The sequence below is a fragment of the Salvelinus sp. IW2-2015 genome, linkage group LG32 (assembly GCF_002910315.2).
Source record: "Salvelinus sp. IW2-2015 linkage group LG32, ASM291031v2, whole genome shotgun sequence".
Classification (NCBI taxonomy): domain Eukaryota; kingdom Metazoa; phylum Chordata; class Actinopteri; order Salmoniformes; family Salmonidae; genus Salvelinus; species Salvelinus sp. IW2-2015.
In genome coordinates this window covers 6475307-6487831 of record NC_036871.1, presented here as the reverse complement: position 1 = coordinate 6487831, position 12525 = coordinate 6475307, and the positions used below count along the sequence as shown (strand labels likewise).

Below are 12525 nucleotides of genomic sequence, written 5' to 3'. Positions count from 1 at the left end.
GACCTCATGATTTAGTGGTCCCTATGTGATTTTGAGGAATAATTGTTGGTGAGAGGGTCAACTGTAAACATGATTGTATTGGCAGTGGATGGATGAAAGTGAAATACAGATTGAGGCTGACTCCTGACTGTTGATCCAACCCATGGCACTAAGCATGGATCTAGGTTCAGTTCACCACATCTAAGCTCCAATCTAAACCATTGGGAATAGAAAATAAGCTCTGATCCGAGATCAACACTAGAGCACTGGGTCAGACAACAAAAGCCGACTAATAGAAGGGAATGATGGCCGTTAGGTTGGTGAGTCGTGAAAGACTCCTGCTAGAATGAGATAATGAAGGATAGGAAAAAGATGATGCCATACTATAGTAAACATAGAAGCAAACAAGAGAACTAGATGTTCCATTGAATTTGGCAGGATTACCGTTTTTTCCAGGAGATACAGTAGTTAAAAATTGATGACATCACTGCCCTATCCTTCTTTGACCCAATCCCAAACCGATCTCTCACCCCCTACCACTAGGCACTATTCTAGGCCCGTTTTGGGTGTGACGTACTGTAGATCTAAAAGGAATGGTATCCTCTATTATATGATAATRGCTCCATCTAGCACTCTTGCTATGCTTACACATATCCAACCCTATCAGAAATACAAGATCGCGTCAACAAGAACCTAAAAGAAAGTTATTCAAATCCAGGATTCAGGGTTCACAGCACTGCTGTTTTTTAAGCTTTCCCTATCACACCTAACCAGAGACTGACCTGTAACACCAGATAAGTAGACTATCTGGCCAGTCAATGAACTACCAAGGCAGTATGAAAAATACCAGATTTGAATGTCCCTCGCCTAGGATATGGAGCAACGGTGGAGGGATTGGTTTGGAATTAGGCCCATTTTATTCTAATAGGAATCGTCCGGGGAAGGTCAGAACCACATTTCTCCACACTAGCCTCCTCCTCGCTACTCCCTACTCTTTGACTGTGATTCGGAAGGTGACACGGCCCAGGAACTTGTCTCGATCGTCGTTGTTGCGCAAGTCAGACCCTTCGATCCGGCATTCGATGGTCAGCTCTGTGTTGTAGTCGTCCTTGTTCAGCAACAGCTTAACCGCAACCAGGGGCTGCACATACCTCTCCTACAGACAGAGAGAGTGGCGGGTGGGAGGGGGGCCGGGCCCGGGGTAGGAGAGGTGCGATGGGGAAGAGGAATGGGTTTTCATAAAGAGAGACAAAGGAGAGGGAGAAGGGATAAAGAGAGGTGGAAGGCAGGGCCAAAAAGAGGGAGGGTGAGACACATAGTAAGAGTGCCATAGGGTGGTAAAGAAAAGAGTGGCAAAGGAGTGGAAGGGGGAAAAATTATAATTGTCCAACAAAGACTGTTGTTGTTCATCCAACGGTCTTCCAAATTCTTGCATCATTGTATAATAATGCTTTCCGATATAGCACCAACCGGTACGACAAGACAGAAATGGATAAACATTGACCTTTCACCCAAACTTACATGAAGCTTATTGCCGTAGTAAGGGAAATACATTTTATCGAAGCGCCCCTCACTAGGGAAGTACTGCATCTGTATGGGGGTGTCCCTCTGAAGAGGCAAAGGAGGAAGAGAAAGAACAATAGTCAACACAGAAAAATGATAGAAGAGCAAGACTATGTGTATCCTATCCCATGTCGACTGTTGGGACTTCATATAGATCTGAAAGGGTTGGATAGAACAGCTGAATGAACCATACGTCCATCCAATGGTCTTCCAAATTCTTGCATCAGTAGATAAAATGCAGCGGTGYAAGTAGATTTATTTATTCCCGGTGTGGGACCTCCTATGTAGCGCACGCACACATTTTTTTTTAATGAGCCTAATAGTTCAGACATGTCATTTAACTGTCAAAATGTATTTACCTTTCAATGGGGCAAGAACACAACCAGTCATGACGTTTTCATCTGATTGTCAAACAAATTATTTTCAAAAAYGTAGGCTACATGTTCGTCCACTTGCCTAAATAGTTCCAGCATCTATTAAAACACTGAAAAGTGTAGGCTAATCACATTCAACAGTTGTCATTACATTAGGCACACTTGAAGCCAGAATTGATTGATGCGTCCACTGCTGTCTGTGCGCATCCCAGTCCTGGCCAGTCTTCTCTGCTTTCGCAAAYTGTTAGTGTTCATGTCGAACCACAGCGCATTTTGGAGTGTGGCTGACAAGTGGTACTGATACATTATTGTGTAATAACCTACAGTTTTCSTGCCATCTTTGTATTAATTATTGTGATAGGCTCATATTTAACCGGTACACCGTACCTGCACTATTTCATTTGCCGGTACTCTGTGCCAGACCGGCTTACTTTCACCCCTGGTAATAGCCCTCTGATATGTTGTGTGTCAATTTTGCCATATTGCGCACGCCTATCAAACCTTTTCAGATCTACACAAGTTCATATGAGTATGCAAGAATAATATATTATCGAAGATTTTTGCTTTTACATTAAGCAACACCTACTCTTTCTGGCGTCCATGAGAGATCAGAGTCAATCAGTTCGTATAATAACACTGGTAGGTTCTAAAAGGTTCCTAATATAATGTTGGTACGCTGCATCGAACAGGACCAAAAGAAGCAAAAGCAACTCGAAAATCAAGCCGATAACACAATAGAGCACTTAAAAAGGGGGGAAGACAACAAAACAACCCTGTAAGTTGCTCGTACAATGRAAGTTATTTCCACAAGGTAGTAACTTGCATACTGTATAAACATARACACTTCCACATCGCTAAGCTTACCCTAAAGCTTCAACTGGAAGCACGCAGAAAAACAAAATCAAACCAAATCAGGAAAAAAAGAAAACACAAATGTCAACATAAACAATGAATAACAAAAAAATGATATAAAGGTAACCAGAGTATATGACTATCTTCAAACACAGACACATACTGAAATCATGATGACACTTACCTTTGCTGTGCAGTTGACATAGGGATCGCCGCGCGGCTTCAGCCCAATGATCTGTGAACGGAACACCAATTAACCAATCAACAAATCAGAGAGCCGCAGTCACACAATCGGCTGATTTAAATCATTYTTATCAATGTGGTCTACTCTGAGCAATCCAATGGGATAGAAACATATATAAGGAGAGGGTGAAAAGGACAGCAAAACATAATAATAGAGAATGGAAAACAAAGAGAAGCAAATGGAAATAACTAGATTGAGGAGGAGAGAAATCCACTATTGGCTAATGTCGTCTACTGATACATGCAAGGCTCTTGTGAATGTGTCCGTGAACAATGTATTTGAATTGGGACTGGTGAACTACACAGCACTGCCCTGAATTTAATTGGGTCTGCACTTATCCAATGTGCACTTCATCAGGAGCGGAGTGTAATCAAGTCAATGACATGCGTCTAGTGAGTATTGGCTTCATCCCAATTATCTACCATTTTCCCAAAATGTGCACTTCCCTGTAATGGATTGAACAATGGTGGAAACTCCATCCAGCCAACGCTTAAACCAATCCAATGCTTTTAGATGACGGGGAGTGTGCAAGTACACAGTTTGGAAAGAACGAGAATTGGGACACAAATATGTATCCAAAGAGAAGAGGGAAAGGAGGAGGTACCCTATTCATTTTGAGGAGGACACAGGGTCTCCCCTCGGTGTAACCGAACGTGGAGTCGGACAGGCCGGAGCAGAGGCTCAGATCGCTCCTCTTGAACTGACACGCCTTCCTCTGCTCGCCCACCTCGCCCTCCTGCTCAAAGTAGCCCCCCGCCGTGCACGCCACATTCCTCTCCTGCTCCGTGTCATTGTAATCTGAGAAAAAAACGATAATGACAGACTTGTATGACTTTTTATTATTGGTCTATTAGTCTCGTGTTGCCATARCTCCAAAATCACGTCAATGTCACACCTCCCTTGGAGGTCTGGTGAATTTTGAATGATCGGGCAAGATTTTGATTGGATGTAATAACCTTTTCAATAACCTGAAAAAGGGACGAGTTTATTAACTAATTTACCGTCTGGTGATGTCACCAGGCAGGCCATAACTCCATTCCGCTAAGACAGGCTGTAATTTAAGGCAGTCMTTTCAAACAGATCTTACACAAAAAGGGCATTATCATCATTTTCACAATTTCACAGTATSATTCCAACCTCATAGTGTGGAAATATACAGTAGCTTGTTATGTGGGATTGTGAAAATATTTAGAGCCCGTCTATCTAAGGGCAACAGGAACCAGCTGCTTTTACACTATGGTTTGACTATTTTCACTATGGTTTGACTATTTTATAGTTTAATGTTTCTTTTGAAAAAAATATTTAAAATGGAATAGTTTCACCATATTGAAATGTGAGGTCAGGTCACGTAACAGGGAAGACCGTAAAATGAGGGAAAGATTTTTTTTTGTTTTTCTTGAAATGAATCCCTAATCACATTAAAGAAATAAGAATCTTCAGAAATGACTTTGTCAAAGCAACAAAAATAACTACGGCTTTACAATGATGGTGAAACGTTGGAGAAATGTTGGGGTTAAGTGGGTTAAAATCTTCCTAGAGGATGTCAAAATGCTGAATTTGGGCACTTTATCAAGTCTTTATTCATATTATTGAATTTATTAAGTTTATTTATTACGTTTTCAAAATGTGTGCACAAGTTCTACTTAAAATGTCAAAGGGGCTCAAAAGGCACTCATTTATTTTTGGAACGACCCATAACGCAACATTGTATTTCATAGATATGCCAATAAAGCATTATTGAAAAGTACAAAGAGAGAAAGAAAGAGAGAAAAAGGAGAGAAAGAAAGAGAGAAAAAAAAGAAGGCAAGTTAGAGAGAGAGAAAAGGGCACAGATTTTGCAAGGAGACAACAAAAACCATACTCACGTTGCAGGAAAGACTCTAAGGTCTGGACATARGGGGCAAACTGGAGAGGTTGGGATCTGTTAAACAGCATGTCCAATTGCTTGGGCCGGATGACCAACCCTAAGAAACAGAGAGTACAGTATGAGACGACTACCTTCATGAAAAATACCTGCTAAAACATAGTTAAATCTACTCACAAAGAAATCAGGGTCACCAATGTTGTGTGGTAAACTCAGAAACATACAGTAACCCTTAATTTAAAGGATACCAACATTAGGGCTTCATAACACATTCATAACCCATACATAACACATTCATAACCCATACATACCACATTCATAACCAATACATAACACATCCTTATATAGGTACCCTTTAAATAAAGCGTTGCCAAACAGACAGTATATAAAGAGTTTGGCCATTACTATTACAGGTCAAACCAGAAATCTCATCATTCAACAGTGGCTGTATAGTGCTGGGCAATATTGACCAATCGTAGTCCACAGGATTCTCAGGATAAAAAAAATGCTAACTACCTGTCCTTAACCGACAAAGCTTGCGCTCAAATCCGCAAAATACAACAATTCTTGGATATTTCAGTTCCGTTTTCCCTCAGAATGACCTCGTACGCAACAAATGTCCCAATAATAAATCACCTGTCGATCTGACCCAATTGACTGATTGGTTGATTGATTGGTTAGTTGGTTGATTGATTGATTGAATAAATCATCTCCCTGTGGTGCTACTCACCTGGGTGTGGCACCCGGTCGCGGTACTTTGGCACATAGTCGTCCAGTGTCAGCAGCATGACCCATATGGTGAGGACGAACATCCCAGCCAGGAACGCATAGAACACCAGGTAGAACAGGAGAATGAGGCCTGTAGAGAGAAAGAGAGAGATTGATCGAGAGAGAGAGATTAGCACGATTCCAGACTATGTTAGCCCTCCGAGCTAAAAGCTAGGTCTACACACCTGATCAGACGAGGGTCGTTTGGTGAACTGCCTCTGCCATATTAGCATATCAACGTGTATTTAGATCATTCATCCATGTAAACGTTAGTCGTTTCAATAAGGACAGCTTTCCATGTGAATAACTGGATAGGTAGGAAAGGATAGATGAGGACCAATTTCCAGCCTCGACATTTTGTTGAGCAAAGGTACGCATTTTGTTTTCTTATGATGATAGGCAGAATGATCAGAGATGACAGAACAGCCTTGCATTTTGACTGAGAGGTCCAAGTCTGAAGCCTTATCAAATGACAGGGCTGCCCATGGGTGCTAGGTGCTGGGCATTGAGCAACCCATAAGCTTTAGAAATATCCCCTGACTATACAAAACATCTTCCCATGACAGATATTGACCAGGTGAATCCAGGGGAAAGCTATGATTCCTTATTGATGTCACTTGTTAAATCCACATCAATCTGTGTAGATGAAGGGGAGGAGACAGGTTCAAGAAGGATTTTTAAGCCTTCGAGACAATTGAGACACGGATTGTGTATGTGTGCCATTCAGAGGGTGAATGGGCAAGACAAAAGATGTAGTGCCTTTGAACAGGGTATAGTAGTCCTAATGTTTGGTATACTCAGTGTATTTCGATCCAGCCCATCCCCAAGAATTGGTACATAATTCAAATCCTGCATAACTGTAATGTATGTTAATGCATATTAATGTCTATTGCAGAGACCATATAATGTTATAATGGATGTAAGCAATTCATATGAATCCATTGAACGACATGGGCTATAACATAAGAACTGGGCCTACGATGCAAACAGACAATCAGGTTGTTCACCACACACTAGGCCTACAGCCCACACCTCTCGTATAACCCGCAGAGAATGGAGGTTTCCAAAAGATTTGCCTGCCCTGTCCTACCTCCCCCTCCCTCCACTCTCCTACAACACATTCCCATCATGCACCTGCATCTTGATCAAGGGGGAAACCCATTTGACCTTGACAAGCGTGCTAATGTCGGCACGCCATGCAGCTTAGAGGCAGGAGGTGTTGTGACAGAGTGAGAGAGGAGAGGAGCATCCCACTGCACAGCACCATACAGGGTCTTAATGCTAGCTGCTAGCTCGCATAGATTTAGCCGAGCTTGCTCACCATCTACAAAGTAACCATAGATTACTGGTGTAAATTGATGAGATAAATTCCATAAATGCGAATACTTTCATATTTTCTGTGTGTGTCAGTGGTGTATCTCACTAGTAACACCYGTGAAGGTTTTAACATCAAGGTCTTCACATAATCATGCTAGCTGGTTGTTAGCCCTGAATTGGTCTGTTCCAGAGGATTCACATGCACATACACGTGCACACACACAACCACACACTGCAGATTTMTTTTGCATACTACTGATGTAGTACGATACACTACAGGGCAGATAGTGATGATTTCTGATCAAAGTGTTCTGAAAAGGGCACATTCATTTAATGTATGATCTAATCTGAGTGAATATAATTTGCATATAGTTTATAATTCCAAATTGGGGGGTTACCGAAGAAGACCTAGACAAGGTATAGCTCACRTTATATATCATAAACCGTGTATTTGAGTTGTAGACTATATGTCTATTTGTGGTCTCAATGGAAATACACTGGTTTTGGTTTCTAATTATMATGCTTAAAGGTGGGCTAGTCTCATTCATCTGTCTTGAGCTAATCAGTGCTGAAATGTACAAGGTGTCACACACACGCACCATGCACACACGTACGCGCGCGCGCACACACACATCATGAGAGGCTGACAATATGATGCTTCAAAACCAACGAGACAGAAATAGAATCATTGTCACACTATCAGGCCACCATTGCCTCGCAATGCTAGAGACCATGAATGAATGGGTGGATAGAATATCATATTACTATCCGATATTAGGCTGTGACAATATGCACATCCAAATCGAATAGCCTGCAATTATATTAATACAAATAAAARAAAATGTTTTCGACATTGGGCTATGCCCCAGCCCCGGTCCAGGTTTTCTTACCCCAGCTCTTCGCTGTGCGCCCACAAAACTCTCCGGTCCTTGGGTTGAAGATAGAATCTTTCCAGCTTCCAGCATTCTCATCCTCTTTCYCCACCGGTTTGTCTTCATTACTTGCCATTGTGGAAATTTGGGGATGCCTTTTTCTTTCAAAATACGAGGAACACCGGGCAATGGTATGTGGCGAAATCAGGGATGTAGGCGGTATGTGGTTGGGTCAATTGTTGGAATGGAATGGGCGGCACAGTGAAGCAATGATGCTCTTGTTGATTTTTTTTGTTGAAAAATCTGTGACGTTTTCTGCCACTAGCGGCAGCCTCTACTCAAAGCGCTGCGGCTACAGTAAAATAATAGTATGATAAAAGAGCGGCTTGGACAGAGTAGTCTAGATAGCCTAGACACTAAACGAAAACGCTCTAATAACGCTGGATTTATCCATTTATAACAAATAAGATGCAAACTGGAAATATCTGGAGATTATGATGATGACAATGATAGGCCTATGCTTTCCATACAGTAATAGGCAATTCATGAATCCCGGCTGTGGTAGCCTAGCACACCTAACATGGAGCCTATTCAGTCAGACTACATGGAAAAATATGTGTGAGTTGTGTTGACAATGAGCATCAACCTGCTCTCTGGTGTGTGTGTGTGTGTGTCTGGCAACCATAAGGTGTTTGTTTTCTGTACCCCGATATCGCAATGAGAGACACACATTCTTCCCAGTGTTATTTAATCAAAGTTACCCACTTCTTTCAAATTCAGAAAGATTCATGCTTTATTTGCAATTCAAATAAAATAATACGGAAGTGTGTCACAACCAGTGTTGTTAGGAGTCCCCACTCCCTCCCTCCCCGCGCGCGGGCACACACACACACACACACACACACTGACTATTCATTCAACTTTATTGAACTGACACACACACACACACACACACACACACACATTGAGTATTCATTCAACTGTATTTGCTTTGCGAACCTAGAGTTTTGTACTTACTTGAAAAAAAAAATGACATTATTCATTATATTGTGTTGTTGTAGCCTAGGAAGGATACATTCCTTGTCCCTAAAAAAACGGAATCAATAGGGTAGGTAGCTTTTCGAGTAGTGTGCCCGGGGTCTGGAAGCGCAGCCTCGGGAGCTCACAGTAGGCTACCTATGATTTCGTCAGACTATCTGATCACATTTTTTTCTTTCGCCGTGTAAATTGACTGGATATATTCACTGCAGTAATAAACCCAAAATTGAGTTTATGTATTATAGMGTAGCTTCTAACTATATCTTGAGCTTGTCCTCGTTGTTCTGTTGCACAATTYTGCACCTGGKCTTTCTGCTGCCTCGGCTATTCCTAATCAATCCTGTGGAGTCCCAGGAGAAGCCAAACTACAAAAGCTTYTTGGACACTTATTTCAACTTATTTTCTTTACTAATAGCCRATTAGGTGAGATATGCACGATTGATCTTGCTTGCTGAAAGTAAAATAGGCTACAGCATTAAGAACGGGTGGGGAGTTGGAAAGGAGAAGCCCATATTCTCCTGTAGTAGGCCTATCTTAACACCAATAGGCTACATCCTGACAAAATACACCATATGAGTGGCCTGCTAATGTACCTTTCTGGACCTTCGAAACTGTCGAGAATAGACCCAAACTGATRCWGATGGTTYCAAAATCAGYCCCAGGCTGTATGCAGTTATTTCMGCATGAAACAAAACAGGAAGTTTGAGCGGTTATTCAAATTAGCCTACATCACTGCAGTTTACAGCCTAGAGACATAAGTGTGTACTCACTTGATAACAATAATACATTTCGCATTGCACTGGTGTTGTAGCCCAGGGAGAATAATTTTATTGTCTAAAAACGTTGCCCTAGGCCTTTGACATAGTGGAGTTTTGCATGTGCGGGGACAACAGAGCYCAGCATGGAGAAACAGACTGATCTGCCATTTCATAATCTGTTAAACGTTTTTRTTTATTGCACTTTGACAGGTAAATATTTAAACTATAGCCCTAATATTTAGCTAATGACTGACCTAATATCTAGCTAATAAACTCAGCAAAAAAGGAAACYTCCTCTCACTGTCAACTGCGTTTATTTTCAGSAAACRTAACATGTGTAAATATTTGTATGAACATAACAAGATTAAACAACTGAGACATAAACTGAACAAGTTCCACAGACATGTGACTAACAGAAATGGAATAATGTGTCCCTGAACAAAGGGGTTTCAAAATCAAAAGAAACAGTCAGTATCTGGTGTGGCCACCAGCTGCATTAAGTACTGCAGTGCATCTCCTCCTCACGGACTACACCAGATTTGCCAGTTCTTGCTGTGAGATGTTACCCCACTCTTCCACCAAGGCATCTGCAAGTTCCCGGACATTTCTGGGGGGAATGGTCCTAGCCCTCACCCTCCGATCCAACAGGTCCCAGACCTGCTCAATGGGATTGAGATCCGGGCTCTTCACTGGCCATGGCAGAACACTGACATTTCTGTCTTGTAGGAAATCACTCACAGAACGAGCAGTATGGCTGGTGGCATTGTCATGCTGGAGGGTCATGTCAGGATGAGCCTGCAGGAAGGGTACCACATGAGGGAGGAGGATGTCTTCCCTGTAACGCACAGCGTGGAGATTGCCTGCAATGACAACAACCTCAGTCCGATGATGCTGTGACGCACCGCCCCAGACCATGACGGACCCTCCACCTCCAAATCGATCCCGCTCCAGAGTACAGGACTCAGTGTAACGCTCATTCCTTCGACGATAAACGCTAATCCGACCATCACCCCCGGTGAGACAAAACCACGACTCGTCAGTGAAGAGCACTTTTTGCCAGTCCTGTCTGGTCCAGCGACGATGGGTTTGTGCCCATAGGCAACAGTGTTGCCGGTGATGTATGGTGAGTGACCTGCCTGACAACAGGCCTACAAGCCCTCAGTCTAGCCTCTCTCAGCCTATTGCGGACAGTCTGATCACTGATGGAGGGATTGTTTGTTCGTGGTGTAACTCGGGCATTTGTTGTTGCCATCCTGTCCCTGTCCCACAGGTGTTATGTTTGGATATACCAATCCTGTGCAGGTGTTGTTACACGTGGTCTGCCACTGTGAGGACGATTAGCTGTCCATCCTGTCTCCATGTAGCGCTGTCTTAGGGGTCTCACAGTACGGACATTGCAATTTATTGCCCTGGCCACATCTGCAGTCCACATGCCTCCTTGCAGCATGCCTAATGCACGTTCATGCAGATGAGCAGGGACCCTGGGCATCTTTCCTTTGGTGTTTTTCAGAGTCAGTAGAAAGGCCTCTTTAGTGTCATAAGTTTTCATAACTCTGACCTTAATTGCCTACAGTCTGTGAGCAGTTGGTTTCTTAACGACTGTTCCACAGGTGCATGTTCATTAATTGTTTATGGTTCATTGAACAAGCATGGGAAACAGTGTTTAAACCCTTTACAATGAAGATCTGTGAAGTTATTTTGATTTTACTAATTATCTTTGAAAGACAGGAGTCCTGAAAAAGGGACGTTTCTTTTTTTGCTGAGTTTATTTAGATTCTTCTTCGGTCTCAACGTCAACAGCGAAGAGGCAACTCCGGGATGCTGGCCTTCTAGGCAGAGTTCCTCTGTCCAGTGTCTGTGTTCTTTTGCCCATCTTAATATTTTATTTTCATTGGCAAGTCTGAGATATGGCTTTTTCTTTACAACTCTGCCTAGAAAGCCAGCATCCCGGAGTCACCTCTTCACTGTTGACGTTGAGACTGGTGTTTTGCAGGTACTATTTAATGAAGCTGCCAGTTGAGGGCTTGTAAGGCATCTGTTTCTCAAACTAGACACTCTAATGTACTTGTCCTCTTGCTCAGTTGTGCACCGGGGCCKCCCACTCCTCTTTCTATTCTGGTTAGAGCCAGTTTGCGCTCTTTTGTGAAGGGAGTAGTACACAACGAGGTACGAGATCTTCAGTTTCTTGGAAATTTCTCACATGGAATAACCTTCATTTCTCAGAACAAGAATAGACTGACGAGTTTCAGAAGAAAGGTCTTTGTTTCTGGCCATTTTGAGCCTGTAACCGAACCCACAAATGCTGATGCTCCAGATACTCAACTAGTCTAAAGAAGGACAGTTTTATTGCTTCTTTAATTAGGACAACAGTTTTCAGCTGTGCTAACATAATTGCAAAAGGGTTTTTCTAATGATCAATTAGCCTTTTAATTTCGGCAGGATAGAACAGGGGTGGCGGTCTATGTATATTTGTAAACAACAGCTGGTGCACGTAATCTAAGGAAGTCTTGAGGTTTTGCTCTCCTGAGGTAGAGTATCTCATGATAAGTGTAAGACCAAACTATTTACCAAGAGAGTTTTCATCTATATTCTTCATAGCTGGCTATTTACCACCACAAACAGATGCTGGCYCTAAGACCACACTCAATGAGCTGTTTACGGCCATAAGCAAACAGGAAGACGCTCATCCAGAGGCGGCGCTCTAAGTGGCAGGGGACTTCAATGCATGGAAACTTAAATCTGTTTTATCTCATTTCTACCAGCATGTTAAATGTGCAACCAGAGGGGAAAAAACTKTAGACCACCTTTACTTCACACACAGAGATGCATACAAAGCTATTCCTCGCACTCCATTTGGCAAATCTGACCATAATTCTATCCTGCTGATTCCTCAGAC

The 12525-nt window shown here is 42.4% G+C and overlaps 1 protein-coding gene across 1 annotated transcript; it reads right to left on the bottom strand.

Moving 5' to 3' along the window:
• Window positions 1-315: 315 nt before the first annotated feature.
• On the bottom strand, window positions 316-8065 carry LOC111957150 (sodium/potassium-transporting ATPase subunit beta-3). Its single transcript, XM_023977889.2, has 7 exons — window positions 7852-8065; window positions 5607-5735; window positions 4878-4976; window positions 3617-3810; window positions 2953-3003; window positions 1501-1587; window positions 316-1135 (listed from the first exon to the last, which is right to left on the bottom strand). Exons 1-7 carry the CDS (start codon window positions 7967-7969, stop codon window positions 968-970), a joined length of 846 nt encoding a protein of 281 aa, XP_023833657.1. The 5' UTR covers window positions 7970-8065; the 3' UTR covers window positions 316-967.
• Between the last annotated feature and the right edge of the window lie 4460 nt (window positions 8066-12525).